The sequence below is a fragment of the Rhinichthys klamathensis genome, unplaced genomic scaffold, assembly GCF_029890125.1.
Source record: "Rhinichthys klamathensis goyatoka isolate OS25496 unplaced genomic scaffold, OSU_Roscu_1.1 h1tg000011l_1, whole genome shotgun sequence".
In the NCBI taxonomy this organism is placed as follows: Eukaryota; Metazoa; Chordata; class Actinopteri; order Cypriniformes; family Leuciscidae; genus Rhinichthys; species Rhinichthys klamathensis.
Window position 1 is genome coordinate 2,656,913 of NW_026606564.1, and position 16,309 is coordinate 2,673,221.

The 16,309-nt window shown below is 39.9% G+C and overlaps 1 protein-coding gene across 1 annotated transcript; it reads left to right on the top strand.

Moving 5' to 3' along the window:
- Positions 1–131: 131 nt before the first annotated feature.
- On the top strand, positions 132–15,377 carry LOC130101128 (apolipophorin-like). Its single transcript, XM_056266714.1, has 8 exons — positions 132–224; positions 8,760–8,944; positions 11,567–11,769; positions 11,885–12,047; positions 12,440–12,549; positions 12,919–13,038; positions 13,264–13,420; positions 15,272–15,377. The coding sequence occupies exons 1-8, from the start codon at positions 151–153 to the stop codon at positions 15,274–15,276; spliced, it is 1,017 nt and encodes a 338-aa protein (XP_056122689.1). The 5' UTR covers positions 132–150; the 3' UTR covers positions 15,277–15,377.
- The last annotated feature ends 932 nt before the right edge of the window (positions 15,378–16,309 follow it).

The following is a 16,309-nucleotide window of genomic DNA, read 5'->3' on the forward strand; positions in this document are numbered from 1 at the left end:
CGTTGGATGTAGACGAAATGTCAAAAGCGTCAGTATATGACGCCTTGGGATGAGAACGGGCTCCTTAGGCTGTTGATCGAACGGGATAGACATAATAGAGGATGTATGTTATGTCATGTTCTTCAGGTGAGCCAGCAGACCTTTCAATGGATGGAGGCCCGATTGGCTGCCATGCTCGGGGGTGTCAGAAGACAGCTCGCACTAATGTTCAAGTTCTCCAAAAGGTATGCTGCAAATCTGTTAGAACCATGGCCCATCGCCGTTTGTTCTAACAGGTGTTACTCTCTGAAACTTGGCAGGAGTTGACTCACTATTTCCTGGAGTGTTTGGGGTGCCAGAGTCTAGAATTAGCCTATTAAAGAGGCCATTTTATGTCCTTTTATAAATTCCAGATTTTCTTCCAGTGCCCGGTTGCATAAAGCACCTTAAGTGTAATTTTCCCTTAAGGTCGCCCTTATGTTTCCCTTAAACCTAAGGGTGTTGCAGAAAAATAGCCTTAAGTGTTACTTAACGTTTTTTTTTTAAAGTGAAATGTCATAAACACTTAGAATTTCCCTTAAATGCTGTTTTTTCACTTAAGTAATCGTTAACTGTTGCATAAAACCCCTTAACGGTAATTTCCCTTAGTATAACTTAAGGTTTGGAAATCGTAACCTTAAGAGTAACGCGGACAAAAATAAGACGACATGGCTGAATTTATGGAACCAGCTGAAGATCATAGGGAATAGGGAGAACCCTTTGGACTAAATTAGCGATGAAAAATTGTTGCAAGAATACCGATTTGATCGACGCGCAATATTTGACATCGCTATCAAACTAGACGGCTGTCTGTCTGTCATTACACGCGACTCGCATGTAAACTATCACAACGTTAAGTCAGTGGGCGCATGGAGAGTGTGTGGCCGACCCGTGCAGAAAAAAAATTCACTGGAGAACGAGCTGATTCTGTGTTATAAAAGGAATCATGACAGAAGAAAACAGGTATGGTATGGAAATATACTCAGCTGTATTTCGAGACACAGAGCCAGAAGTGCATTCACAAAACCTAAACAAATGCCAAAGCATGAGACGGTGAACAACACAAACTGCAGCCACTTTCGGAGCTAACGCGGTGTTACGTGATAGCGTCACTGGACTGACACGTGATATTCCGACATGTTAGTGTTTTGCGTATCTATGGCAACAACAGACTTTTATAACGTGAATCCAGGATCGCTGTCGTGAAACACTTAAAGTCCCTGTAAAGTCAAAATTAAGTATGTGTTCTGAGTTTGTCACACCACAGAAAAATGTGTTATTATTCACCCAGCCAAATTTGAATGATAAAAAAAGCCAGCAAGTACATAAAATAACTATCAAAATCTTGAAAAAATGAGCAGTATTCTCTGCTCTCAAATGCTGGGGGCGTGTCCGCTGGCTGTGCTGAAGCCACGCCCACTCGCGGGAAAGCTGCCGTCGCCACACTCAACTCTACAGCCGAAATGGATGCTCGCACGGTGGGCACGCACTGCCGATGATGGCACCAGTTGTCGGCGCGACTGGAGGATGAAGGCCGAGGCGGGAGATAGTCGGTTCGGCCCCATTCACCAGTAACAGCGGATTATCAGTGAATCCCAGTTGTCTCTGATGAAAGTTTATAAAACTGTCCCGTGTAAAATGATCACTTACAGAGGTGGTTTTGGCGGTGATCCTCAGCTCTCCATCAAGGTGGCTCTTCACAAAATTAATCCACTTCTTCTTGATGTAATCGTTTTTCGGAAATGTAAATAAGGACACCGATCTGTTTTGTACTGATCCGGTGATCGGATCCAGGTAGTAACGTTACGCATTTCCGTGACAAAGGCATAGCTAGCTAGCAATCTGTAGGCCGTTACTAATAATAGTACTGACAGTAACTCGCGAATGAGCGGCAAACTGATGTGAATGTGCTCTATAATATTGTAAGGAGCGGCCAGCCTCATTGGCCTCAGTGCGTCATCAAGTAGGGGCGTGTCCAGGAGCTCAAGGGCTCCAGTGCGTCATCGACAGGGTTCTAAATTAACTTTTTTGATCACCAGCCAATGTGGCTGGTAACTTTCTAAAGTTACCAGCCATTTAGAATTTCCACTAGCCAAATTTTTTCCGGTGAAAATAAGAGAAATTATGAGTGCTACTGAATGCATTTGAGCATTTTATTAACATTGTTGGCATGAAAAACACATATAAAAGTACAATACAACACAGAAAGTGCAAACATTTAATTTCAAGTTTGGGATCTATCTATCTATCTATCTATCTATCTATTAGGGATGTGCACGAATATTCGAATTTTCGATCTGTAATTATTAAAAAAAAAAAAAAATACTATTAGAATTTTACTTTTTTTCTTTATTTTTTTTCCGCAGTTATAATTAAATGCACTGGGTGGAGCATTTAACAAGTGGATTGTATTTGATCACATAATGTCATTGTCTGCCTCGCGAAGTTTGGAATTACTTGATTATCAAATGATAGCCTATTACAAAATGGAATAACATTTAATCAATTATTTATTAATTAAACTGAGTTATCATAATATCACCGACACCACCACAATGAGAAATAACATGAAATCCAAAGAAACAGCAGTCGACTGAGGAAGACTGTGTCCATCACTGCATTAACCACTTCCTTTAAGTTTCGTTGAGGGATACAGAAAACGCAAAGTGCTGTTACTTCACTTTGCACACACACACGCGTCTCTGCAACGTCTGTGTCAGCGCAGCGCGTTTTCTCACTCGAGCATGTGGATATTATTGTTTTTGTCAACATGAACGTGAAACAATATAAACACGATAATCATATGCTGACTCGAGTATGTACGTTCTGTGGTTTTTTTGTGCGTTTTTTCCCCGTTTGCGCTGCTTGAGCTTAAATGCTTTTGTTGTTTATATATATTTTTTTACACACATTGTTTAAGGTTTTCAACTAAAAGAAAACCTTAAGATATATAGGCTAGTTGTGTATATTGCCTAATGTATAAGCTTGTTCAGAAATAATGACAAAAACCTTAAACTTAAAAAAATAACGTATCTCTTTAAACGACATTTAAATTTAAACCCAGAAGTCTGTCCCAACCACCGCCGCATTTAGTTTAATCTTAACTTTTTACTTTAGCTACTTTACTAGCTCCCTCCTCTTTCAGTCTATGCTCCCTGCTCTGGCTCGTTCTTCATCTTCCCTGTGTTTTCTGGTGGACGGACGCTCCGTTCGTTTCCATGATCATTTCACGCGCATGTTTCACTGCAAACTGCGCGCAGCCAATGGGCGTATGAAACGTCATCACGTAGTATTACGGCACAGTGTTCATGGGAAATGTAGGAAGTACTGCCAGAGGGATAAATGACCGAGAACAGAACCTTATGGATCACCGGCCAAACTGGCTAGTAAGTTTTTATTAACACCCGCCAAAATGAATTTTAACCCGCATTTGGCGGGTTGGCGGGTGTCAATTTAGAACCCTGGTCATCGAGCCCCGTTTTAGCCCCGCCCAGAAAATCCGGAAAATAGCAATGGTGAAAAACTGTTTAACGGTCTAACTCCACAATTCAGTACTTTACAGTTCACAGTCTTTGTAATATGTTTAATCAATACATTTCTAACATTTATAATGTGTTTAGAATTTTTTTTTTAAATTGCCTTTACAGGGACTTTAAATGTTTCCCTTACCTAAGAGAACCGTTTAAGAGATTATATGCAACACCCTTAAGTTATTCTCTTAGGCAAGGGTAAATCGCCCCTTAAGTATCATACTTAAGGGAAAAACTTAAGGTGCTTTATGCAACCGGGCACAGGTCTACTAGTCTAGAATAGTTTGTCATGATTGAATGTAAAAACATTTATCACATTATCGCAGCTCCTCTCTTCCCAGTCTGTCAGTAACGCTCTGTTTAGTTCCAGTTTCAATGAAGCCACTCCTTTCGAAAAGCGCATTGTTCTCTGATTGGTCGGTTGAACCAGTTTGTTGTGATTGGTCAACTACTTCGAGTTTCAGAAATGTCACACTTTTTTCTTTTTTTCTTTTTGCATTACATAGTGAAATTGGACAAGCTCAGCACCTATTCATTTTCTGCTCATTCTTTTTTCTTTTTCTTTTTTTTTGGAATGTGTGCAAAAGATTGTGGGTGATTGAAGGGCTCAAAGGATACACTGGATGCATCCTTCAAAACAGACTGAATGAAGGACATGAAATGAAGTCTGCCTTGAAAGGATCCTTTAAATTGAGACTTCCTTCGATAGAGCTTGATAACATGCAGATATGCAGCATTACTTAGATACACACAGCCTTCTGTTTGAGAAAACGAGACTACAATTGAGGCATTTTAGGGAGTGCTTACTGACATACAGTATATGTATAAATTAATTACTCACAAATAATTACTCACAATTTCTACTTGATAAACAATTTTACAGCTTGGCATAACTACAAAAATGAGTTATAATAATACTTTAAATTTAAATAGCTTTAAATAACAAAAAATACTTTGGGTCAATGACGTGATTATTATTATTATTTATTTTTTTGTAAAAAAACAAACAAACATTAAAAGTGCAATTTATAAATGCGATGACTGCATGAGCATGTCTTTATTTTCTGATTTAAAGTCTATTTTAACATTTTTAGAGGGCATAAAGTAACAGTGCCCGAGAAATGTACTGTAGTTGAAATTTATATTAAATGCAATTAGCTGAACTGAAGAGTGTTTTTTTTTTACCCATTTAAGTGGAAATTAAGTACATCTTTATGTTTATAATTATATTATATTTGAAATATGGTAAAGTTGTACTAACAAGCTTTTATGGCCAATTAAAAATATACTTTAATGCCATTGCTATTGAAACTTGAATGTCATGTATTTAAATATATATTGTATTTTACATACAGTATATTATACATATATATATTGCAATTTATTTAAAATATTAACTTTAAATGTAATATCGAATGACACACTACAGTTAAAATTATAATCAACACATCAAAAATAGTGTACTTTAAAGCACATCAAAAGATTAAAACAATGATTTAAAATGTACTTCAAAGTAATATTTGACATTAATACAAAGTGCACCTTTTCATGAAAGTGTACACTTAAGTGGCCTTTTATTTCATTAACATTATATTATCTGCAAGTACAGTTTTAAATACACTTTGAAATACACTACAGTGCACAGTCAATACAATATAATATAATTACAATAAATACAATAACAATATAATTTGATCACGTGATAACAGCAATCCAAAAGAACTCACTTTTCATATTTCAAGTTTGTTAAAGACCACCTGGATGCTGCGAGCACTACTGGAGCAATGGTCTGGGGGCAAGTGGGACAAAGTTTATCTGTTTGCTAATTATACACAGCGGGACGTTTTGTTAAAAACAGAACATACCAACAACAAAACCTCATCCCCAACTGTGAGGCATATGTCTGCAGAGGGATATGGAGCTTCGCTGATTCCTCAGGGTCTGGACTGCCTTAATCATTGAGGGACTAATGAATTTTAAGTTGTACAGTGGATTGTCAAGAAATGATCTAAAACTCATGCAGAATGACCACAATCCAAAACACAGAAGTAAATCAACAACAGAATTCTCAAATTGCGTAAATTAAAATGGCCAAGTGGTCAATGCTCTGAGCTCAATTTGATTTAAATGCTGTGGTGAGATCTAGAACAGAACGTTCAAGAAGCATCCCAACAATACACATCAGCCAAAACAATTGGTAACACTTTATTTTGATGGTCCCTTTTGAACATTCTGTTGACTATAAGTAACTCATTAGAGTATAAATAGACTGTCTGCTTAATATCTGATAACTCTTTATTGTGATGATCCTCCAACATACAGTCTACTGACTATAAGTAACTTTGCAACTACATGTCAACTTATTCTAACCCTAACCCTACCAGTCTACTAATAGTCTAACACTCTAATGAGAGTTAGTAGACATGTAGGTGCAACTTTACTTATAGTCAACAGAATGTGTTAAAGGGACCATCAAAATAAAGTGAAACCAAACAATTTTGTAAATATGAATGGGCCAGATATCATCCCTTCATCACAAAAAAAGTTGGTGCCATTATCACTATTAAAAGTAGTAGTCTTAGCTTAAAGGGATAGTTCACCATAAAATGACAATTCTGTCATTTACTCACCACCACCAAGTATTTTCTAACCTGTTTGACTTTCGTTCTTCAGTGGAACATATATTTAGACAAATCTGTTTTTACCCCCCCTCCATATTATGGAAGTCAATGGTGGAAGTCACTCTGGTTACCAACATTCCTTAAAAAAGATTTTTTTTGGCTTATCCCAACACCAGAATCTGATTAATATCATAATCTGATTAATATCAATAACCCAGTTATTCACATAAATCATGCTGCTATGAGGCTCCCAGCACACAAACACCACAATAGTAACAATTAGAAGTTTTGTATTCCAAAATAAATTTTTAAACTCCAATTTAAACATAATAATATTCAATACATAAATATGTATTTATAAATTTGGGGCAATTTAGTTTGTGATAAAACTTGTTTGTTGTATGTTTATTATTGATATGATGCCAATTAATCCAATGTGTAAGCCAAAAACAAACCACTCTTTAAGCTCACCTACAAGAAAACCAAGCTCACAGATGTCTGTGATGTCTGTAATGTCGGCTGTGATAAAGCGCACAACGAAAGCAGTAGAGAACAAAAACAGTCTTTAATAAATCCAACAAGGTAACACTCGGGAGATAACCAGGAGAAATACACACAACCACGTTAACTAAAGACTTCACGGAATAATTAACAGAGGAAACTCAGAGTTTAAATACACAGGGATAACAAGGTGACTAAACGATCAACCGGTGAATGTAATCCAATCAGAAACCATAGAAACTAACTAGCAAACAGAACTCAGGCAAATCAGAACAGGGAACAGAAGGAAAATGAAACCAAAACAGAACGAGACCATTACAGTAGCTTCCCCTTCCAGAAGGTGCATCCTCGCGGCGTAACAAGTCCAACTGAGGAGGGAGGAAGGCGGCTTATGAGGAGGACGAGGAGCTGGCGAATGGCAGTAAACAACAGGAGATGATGGCGGGAGAAACCAAGATGGGGATCAATTGGAGGGAGGAGACAAGAGCATGAGAAGCCTGGTGGGGACCCAGACCACAGCCAGGACAAAGGCCCACTGTGGAGTCGAGGGAGGGAGAAGCCATGATGCAGACTTGGCAGAGATCCAGGTGGATGACAGACTGAGATTGATGCCGATGGAGGTGGAGACCCAGGCGGAGCCGAAGAGTCAATCAGCCCAAGTGACACAATGGATCTGGAGACTGAGGTGGAGCTGGTAGGACTGAGGACCAAGGCGGAGCCGGAGGGATTAAGGAGCCAATTGGAGACGTAAGGACAATGGTCCCAGGCGAGCCAAGGGAAGGAGGAGCCGAGGTGGAGCCGATTAGTCGTCATTCCAAGGTTGAGTGACTGGCTCGGAGGCTGGATGCGGAGCCAGGGGATCCTCTTGCCAAGGCGGAGCTGGAAGGCAGATCCACGTAGCAGAGTGCATGGGGCTGAGGAACTGGCTGTTATAAGCAGAGGAGGGGGATGCTTTGGAGACACGGGAGACTTGGAGCTGGGCGGGACCAGTGACAACGGGGGATTAAAGGGAATTTCCTCTTCCAATGTATAATGCAGAGGCCAGCTGTAGCTCACCCTCAGCGATGGGAGTGTGGGCATGGCTGCACTCCATGCCCTCGAATTCCACAAGCGCACTCACTGGCAAAGGACGATGTTGCCAGCTCACGCACCTAGTCAGACTCCCTGTGGGGCTCGGGCTCCGGGACTATGATCGGCTCAGGTGTTGACTCTGGTGCTGGCATCGCAGCAGACTCGGGCTCCGTGTCTGCGGTGAGCTCTGGCTTACTCTCAGTGTAGGGTCTGGGATGCGGCTGGCTGGGGTCTGGGGCTGGTGAGGTCTTCCTCAGCAGAGCAGACGTTTAATGGGGATCCACAGATCACCAGCACCCACTCCACACTAGCAGCAAATGTTCCTCGAGGACCATCAAGGTTCGATAATATGGTACTCCATATACCAGCAATGTGACATGGCATGAATAGTTTAAGCAGATAAAAGATACTTTTTTGTTTCACTGTTTGCTGCGTCTGTTTATACTGTTGCTGTATTTATTGTCACTTGGTGATTTAAGTTGTTTGTCAGTTATTTGTATTTTTGTGATTGAAAGCTAAATAAGAGGAGATCTGGCTCTGGAATGTGTTGTTTTTGAAATCATGCTGAATGTTTGTTGCCGCTGTTATCATTGGCATTTGGCAAGTGTTCTCTTGGCGCTCATGCACAGTCTTCACACAAAAGAGCGCTTCAATCTATCGCTTGAGGCTGTTGCAGAGACTTTCTATTTGTTCCGGCGAAATCACAAAACCAAATCCAAACAAAGTGTCTCTGCTCTTGATATACAATCACTGATGAACATCTTTGGTTTTAATAATAAAAGAAAAAAAATTGAGGGCGAATTAGAACCTAGAAACTCTGGCACGCTTAACAAAAATTGTACCACCAGTCCATTAGGTCTCACCAATGTTTAATGCATTTTACTCTTTTAAAATAGGTGACATGACAGCGTTATCGTTAATTATATACATTTTGATTTGGACTTACAGTAGCAGTGATTCATACAGAAATGTACAGTATATAATTCCAAACTTTTTCTCCTCAACTCTGTTATTCCAGTGAGGGTGAGCTGATCTTTAGGCTGCCACTTCCTGTGGGCCCGTGGCTGAAGGTGAAGGAAGCAGGTGTGACTGAAGTTCTTCTGGAGGAGTTTTTCCTGAAGCCTCTACTGGCCTTGAACTCTCTGAGTCCTACAGCAGAGCTCTACCGGCTGAAGAGGAAGATAATGGACAGTCCCGTCAACTGTGAGTTATTATGAGTGTTCAGCTCTCATGGGCCTTCATGTTGAACACATGTTTTCCATCTCTAGACCACTAATTGAGTTAATCTAGACCCTTGGGATTTCCATACGTCAGATGCATTTACTATTCATGAGAATGAAATTACTACTTAAAGAGATAGTTAACACAAACAAAAAACATATTTTACTTACCACCATGTTATTCTAAACCTATATGACAAAAATAGAAAAAAATGTTGTGAAAAATTCCATACAAGGAAAGTCAGTGGAGACCGATGTTGTCTGGACCCCAAAGTTCTTCAAAAATGTTCTTCTGTGATCAAGCAGAATAAATAAAGTCTGTAACACTTTATTTCGATACTCCACTTTATCAACTATAACTATAAATAACTTTGCAACTACGTCACCTACCATGTAGTCATTCGAGTATCAGTAGACTTTCTGCTTAAAATCTGCTAAGGCTTTATTGTGATGATTCCCCAAAAGACAATCTACTAACTATAACTATAAGTAACTTTGCAACTATACCAGGGCTGTAGTACTCGAGTCCGGTCTTGGACTCGAGTCCGGACTCATGACCGTTTTTCTCTGTTCTCGGACTTGTCTCGGACTCGTCTCGGACTCGCTGGTATTCGGACTCGGACTTGTCTCGGTCTCGGCCACTGGTCTTGCCAAATATGGCTTTTGGTCTCGACCGAGTCCAGGTGTCTTTTTTATGTTCCCAGTAACGTATTATTGTAGTATGCACCCGCAGACTTCCACAGAAACCTCCGCAGATTACCGCAGATTGTAGTGCCCGTCATTGACAAGTACGACCTGCGCGTGTGTGATTTCTTTTCTACTATTTGCTACTGCAATACCGGCGCATCGCTGAAATAACAGATCTGTCTATTCACTGTCAATCATAATATGAAATTGCTATATGGACTAGTCACTGTGAATATTAAAGACTGCTATCAAATCTGATTGTTCAGCGAGTCTCTGTAAGTGAGTGCCGCAGGTTCGTGTACTACACATACTCAAGTACACGTTTATCTTCAGCATTTCATCGTCAGATACACTCAGAAACCCGTCAAAATAAAAGTTCGGTTTAACGTGAAGAAATTACCACAGATATATTTTACTGGACTGAAGCTATATTGTCATTTAGTTATTAAAATGCTCAGTAGGCTACTAGTACCTAGCAGTGGTAATAGTAGTGGGTTGGTGTTTGTATCAGTTCTAACACTGCTATTATGAGGTATCATATGTCATCATTCTTTTTTCTTTAGATTAGAAGATTATATGATATCAAGGGGAATGTCTATACTTAAAAATCCTGGGTGTTGTGACACTGTTTTTGCTTTTAGATCAACAAATAATAACCCAAAATGATTGTCATTTAATGTCAAGACTTTTTTCCTGTCCTGGACTCGGTCTTGACTCGGACTCGAACCTTTTTGGACTCGGTCTTGTCTTGGACTCTAACCTCTTTGGACTTGGTCTTGACTTGGACTCGACTAGTCCTGGTCTTGGACTCGACAAAGGTGGTCTTGACTACAGCCCTAAACTATACGTCAAGTTATTCTACTAACCCTAACCTAACAGTCTACTAATATTCTAACGTGTTTTGGTTGACATGTAGTTGCACATTAATGAGGGTTAGTTGACCGTAGTTGCAAAGTTACATACTGTATTGTTAGTAGAATGTCAAAAGTGGACTGTCGAAATAAAGTGCAACCCAAAGTCATAGGGCCCTATTTTAACGATCTGAAATGCAAGTATCAAACGCAAAACGCAAGTTATTTTGTGGGCCGATCTCGGCGCAAATCTAAAATGGGTTGGTCTGAAGTAGCTACATTACTCATTTGGTGTGGTTTGGGCGTAACGTGCAATAAACCAATCAGAGCGTCTTCTCACATTTTCTCTTTTTGCCATGGACACATCAGGAGCGGTTCACAGGCGAGGAGACCGACGTTCTCGTCAGGGCCGTAAAAGACAGAGAAGTGACATTGTATGGGGATGGGAGAAACCCACCCAAATTAGCTTCGGTTAAACAGGCGTATAATAATTTGGGTAAATGTGTAAGCTAGATTTATGCCTATTTTTTCACATCTTCATGGACACCACAATGATTTCCCTCGTGTGGTAATATTTTTCCTTGTAATTATGTATGGTTTGCAAAAATGGGAACTGGTGCGTCTGTGTTTGAGAGAAGCAAAGTGTATGCGCGTTGTGCACACGCTACATTATGGCCAAGCATGCGCCCTTATAGCATCTGAATAACGCGCCACTGACTTTAGACTAGGTTTTTCCTGGTCTGTGGCGGAATTGTTTTCTGAAACTGCAAAATAGCATTAGGGAACGTTTGCGCCGGAACACGCCTCCTCTTTTCGCTGAACCGCCCCCGGGAGCGCAAGTTCATTCCCTAATTTACCGACGTGCGTCTGTGGAAGGGAAAGTCCGCTGTGCGTCAGGTGCAAAATAGGAATGATACATGTGTCGGTGTACAAAGTCAATTGCGCTGGGTGCAAGATAGGGCCCATAGAGGTAATAGAGTAAATGATGACAGAAACAAATGACTTATTTTTAAAGGTCATTATTCTTCATTTCCTCACAGCCTTTGTACTTCATTTTCTCTGTCCAGATCAGGCATTTCTAGTGGCAGATGTCTATTTGGTGTCATTTGATGGACATTTGTTCAAACTCCCAGCATCCTGTGACTTCATCCTAGCAGCTGATGTCATCAAGCAAACCTTCAGCATTGCACTCAAATCTGTCAGGTTCAAACGTCGCTCGCTTGAGGTGCAAATGCAAAACACGATGATTGCAATTCACCCAAATGGAGAGGTACATCTTATTATTTTGATGCCCAATATTAGTGTCATGACTAATTTAGAAACTTTATCTGAAAAATGAAATATGATCTAATTAAACAGATTTATACAACAATTGTCGATTTTAGGTGGAAATTAATTGCCAAGTAACGCACATACCATACACTAACCACGAAGTGGTTATCAGAAAGGAGGGGAACATCATTGAGGTGTCCAATGAGAGAGGACTTCGGGTCTCATGTGATCATCATCTAGAGGTTTGCAGTGCGATCCTAGAGGGATGGCTTCACGGTAAGATCAGTAGCTTTGTTTACTAAATTACTTCCAGAATTAATTTTTAGCAATACAATTTTGCCAAAACTCAAGACAGTTCTACCATGTGCTTCGAGCTCTGATGGTATATGCTATCCTTTGACAAATAAATAAATAAAATGAATTGACATAACAAATACACACACACACACTCACACACACTACCCCAAACATTTGGATGGTAGTGTATATATATATATATATATATTTTAAAGAAGTGTCTAATTTTTTCAATCAACAACTTTAATATATTTTTAAATGTAATTGTATTCCTTTGATGGCAAAGCTGAATTTTTAGGATTCTTCGAGGAACAGAATCGTTCTAAGATGCATCATGGTCTAACATAATCTTTTAATAAATTGTTTTTCAGGTGTGTCCACTGGTCTTTTAGGAACCAATGATAACGAGGCAGCTAACGAGCTTCTTCTGCCAGATGGCTCTCACACACACAGCGTGCTTCAGTTCACTCACAGCTGGCAGGTAGCGAAAGAAACCTGTGAGGAATGTACACCTGTTTAGCATATGCGATCACAGCACAACTAAAACAGACCACAGCACTATTTCTATTATTTTGCTTCATATGTACATAGCCTGTTAAATAATGCTTAAAGGAAAAAAAAAATCATTTCAAGTCATGTACTCTCTGTCATTTCAATCCGAACATGAATTTCTTCCACTGAACAAAAATGTGAAACTTTGTAGAATGTTCACACTGCTCTTATCCATTCAGGCATATATAGACCTTCCAATTGCATATTTTCACATTTATGAACTGTTGTGGTTCCATACAGGAAAAAAAACTACAGAGTGAGAGGCTCTAATGTGATATTTTGATGCCGTTTGCTTTAGGTTGATTCGGAGTGTTCCTGCAGGAAAGCTGAAATCTGCCAGAATGGCACTGCCGACTCCCTGTCGTGCACATTTCTGTTCTCCTCCACAAATTCTCCTCTGAGCCCCTGTTTCAGAGTGGTAACTACTGTCCTCTGTTTTCTCTCACTCAACGACATGTGCTAACTATTACAAGCCAGTGTTTTTAAAGATTCCTTTGATTAGATTGATCAAAAGACATCCACTCCTTGGGGGAAGTGGGGAAACGAAAAAGAGAATAAAAGAACGCAATAGTAAACAACACAATGAACTTCAGATGAAGAATTCTCTCTGTCACACTGTTTTTTTTTCGGATGTTTTTTTTAGGTGGACCCTGTGCAGTTCATGCTGAAGTGTGAAGGATTGGAGTGCACACGTGACGAGCGTGCAGATGTTTCCAGACCAGACTTTTGCACACTGGCCTCTGCCTATATCCATCTATGCCATAGAAACTATGTTCCACTGGAGCTGCCAGTGCAGTGCGGTCAGTATTCTCCCTTCTCATGATGAATGCATACCAAATCTGTAACCGTGTTTTAAATAGATAATCACTAGGGCTTCACAATTTGGTCCAAAAAATCACGTTGGGATTAATCTTACAAATATCGGGGTTGTAGTTTGATCTGGGAAATGGCGAGCATGTAATATGGCTGGTGACTGGATATCAAAGCTTAAAGAAATAAAAAGCCACACAATCACAACGAAACACCAAGTCTTATAAACAGAGTGTGCCAAAATGATTTTTTTTTACACAATTATGTAATTTTCTTCCCGCACTCAATAGTTACTCTTCACTCTTGCTGTAAGTCCTCTAAAAAAGACACAAACTCGGCTGAAAGGGGCTGAACTGAGAGTGAACTGAAAAATAATTCGTTTTTCGAACATACTGTATCTGTGCTTGAAAATAGACATTACTTTAGTAAACTTTTTTTTGTCTAAGTTCACCTTTCATTCCCGCTGTTTTTTTTAACCCAGTCTTTTAATATTCTATAATGGTGCTGCTTCTTCTTCTGCTTCTTCTTCCCCTTCTCCTCCTCTTCTTTCTTCTTCTCCTCTTCCTCCTTCCCCTTCCCCTTCTCCTTCTCCTCCTCCTCTTTCTTCTTCTTCCCCTTCTCCTCCTCCTCCTCCTCCATCTCCTTCTTCTTCTTCTTCTTCTTCTTCTTCTTCTTCTTCTTCTTCTTCTTCCCCTCCTCCTCCTCCTCCTTCCCCTTCTCCTCCTCCTCCTTGCCCTTCTCCTCCTCCTCCTCCTTCCCCTTCTCCTCTTCCTTCTTCTTCCCATTCTCCTCTTCCTCCTTCTTCCCCCTCTCCTCCTCCTCCTTCTTCCCCTTCTCCTCCTCCCCCTCCTTCCCCTTCTCCTCTTCCTTCTTCTTCCCATTCTCCCCCTCCTTCCCCTTCTTCTCCTCCTTCTTCTTCCCCTTTTCCTCTTCCTTCTTCTTCCCATTCTCCCCCTCCTTCCCCTTCTTCTCCTCCTTCTTCTTCCCCTTCTCCTCTTCCTTATTCTTCCCATTCTCCTCCTCCTTCCCCTTCTCCTCCTCCTTCCCTTTCTCCTCTTCCTTCTTCTTCCCATTCTCCTCCTCCTTCCCCTTCTCCTCCTCCTTCTTCCCATTCTCCTCCTCCTTCCCCTTCTCCTCCTCCTTCTTCCCCTTCTCCTCCTCCTCCTTCTTCTTCTTCTCCTCCTCCTCCTCCTCCTTCTTCTTCTTCTTCTTCTTCCCCTTCCCCTCCTCCTCCTTCTTCTTCCCCTTCTCCTCCTCCTCCTTCCTCTTCTTCTTCTTCTTCTTCTTCTTCTTACCCTTCTCATTCTTCTTCTTCTTTTTCCCCTTGTTCTCCTCCTCCATCATATTTTTCTCCTCCTCCTCCTCCTTCTCCTCCTTCTCCTCCACCTCTATCTCCTCCTCCATCATATTTTCTTCCCCTTCTCCTCCTTCTTCTTCTTCCCCTTCTCCTCCTCCTCCATCATGTTTTCTTCCTCCTCCTTCTCCTTCACCTTTATCTCGTCCTCCATCATATTTTTCTCCTCCTCCTCTTTCTCCTCCTCCTCTTTCTTCTCATCCTTTTCTCCTTCTTCTCCTCCTCCTCCTCATCCATCTTCTTCTCCTCCTCCTCCTCATCCATCATCTTCTCCTTCTCCTCCTATGCAAATGCACCACAGACTCAAAGCAAACTGAACTTGTGCGAAGACATTTGTGTGGTTCAAGTACATATTGCGATCCATTCTGATGCCACTTGAACTGATGGCAATATTGTGTCATCACATACAGATTTTATTTATTGTATTAAATCACTGAATTTTGCTAAATTATTCACAATATTCATAATTCTTGTGCTTTAATTTCAGTGTAAAAGGTGTCCGGTTTACTGCAGAGATGCTGTGGTTCCAGTCACAGGACAGGACGTGTCAGCTGACCTGTTTGAAATATAAACAGGGACATGTGCAAAATAATTACTGTTAGTATCTTTATTACTAATACTACTATTATTATTATTATTATAACCTGCTATGACTAATTATAGACTAAATGAATTTGCCATTCACTCTTAAAAATAAAGGTTCCAATTGGGGTTTTCCCAGTAATGCCATAGAAGAACCAAATTTGGTTCCCTAAAGAAACTTTCAGTGAACAGTTCTTAAAATAACTTTTTTTTTTAATAACCTTTTCCATTATAAATCACCTTTTGTGAACTGGAAAGGTTCCATAGATCTTAAAGGTTCTTCAATCATCAATGCCAATAAAGAACATTTGTTTTTAAGAGTGTATGCAGTATTTCATGTTGCCAAGAACATAGCATCTTTTTTATATTAGAAAATAAATGGTAAAAATAAATCACACCACTATCGGTCACTAATTAATATACAGTGTTTTCTAAATATATTTGTTATATAAGTTATAACAGGTACCGTACATCAGTATAATTATTTGTTTTTATTGTTGTTATTTAATAATTTTTAACACATTACATGTTGGTAGATAATCATCTGAATTACTAGTAATAACAATAATAGCCTTTGTTTAATTAAGAGCAGCTCCACAAACTAATTACACAAGTAAATGTAGTTATTCAGTAGCTTATTACTGTAGCTTCTTATAAATTAATCAGCAACTACATCAAAAGAAACCATCTGGACACAATTGAGTTATGGATGTTCATTTAAAAAAGTTGATCTAAATGATCTGCCTATGATAACTTATAACAATTCATATCCTCCTGTAAACTTAAATGTGCATTAGCTCTCTATTGTACTTGATTCCCTGCCAATAAAAGCTTCATAGATCTTTCTGTATTAAAGTGATGGTATCCAAACTCATAAGTCCTATCCGCATCTGCATGTGGGAGACGTTTGGCTTGTGTCCTCCTGTTACTCCTTGAAGCGGAA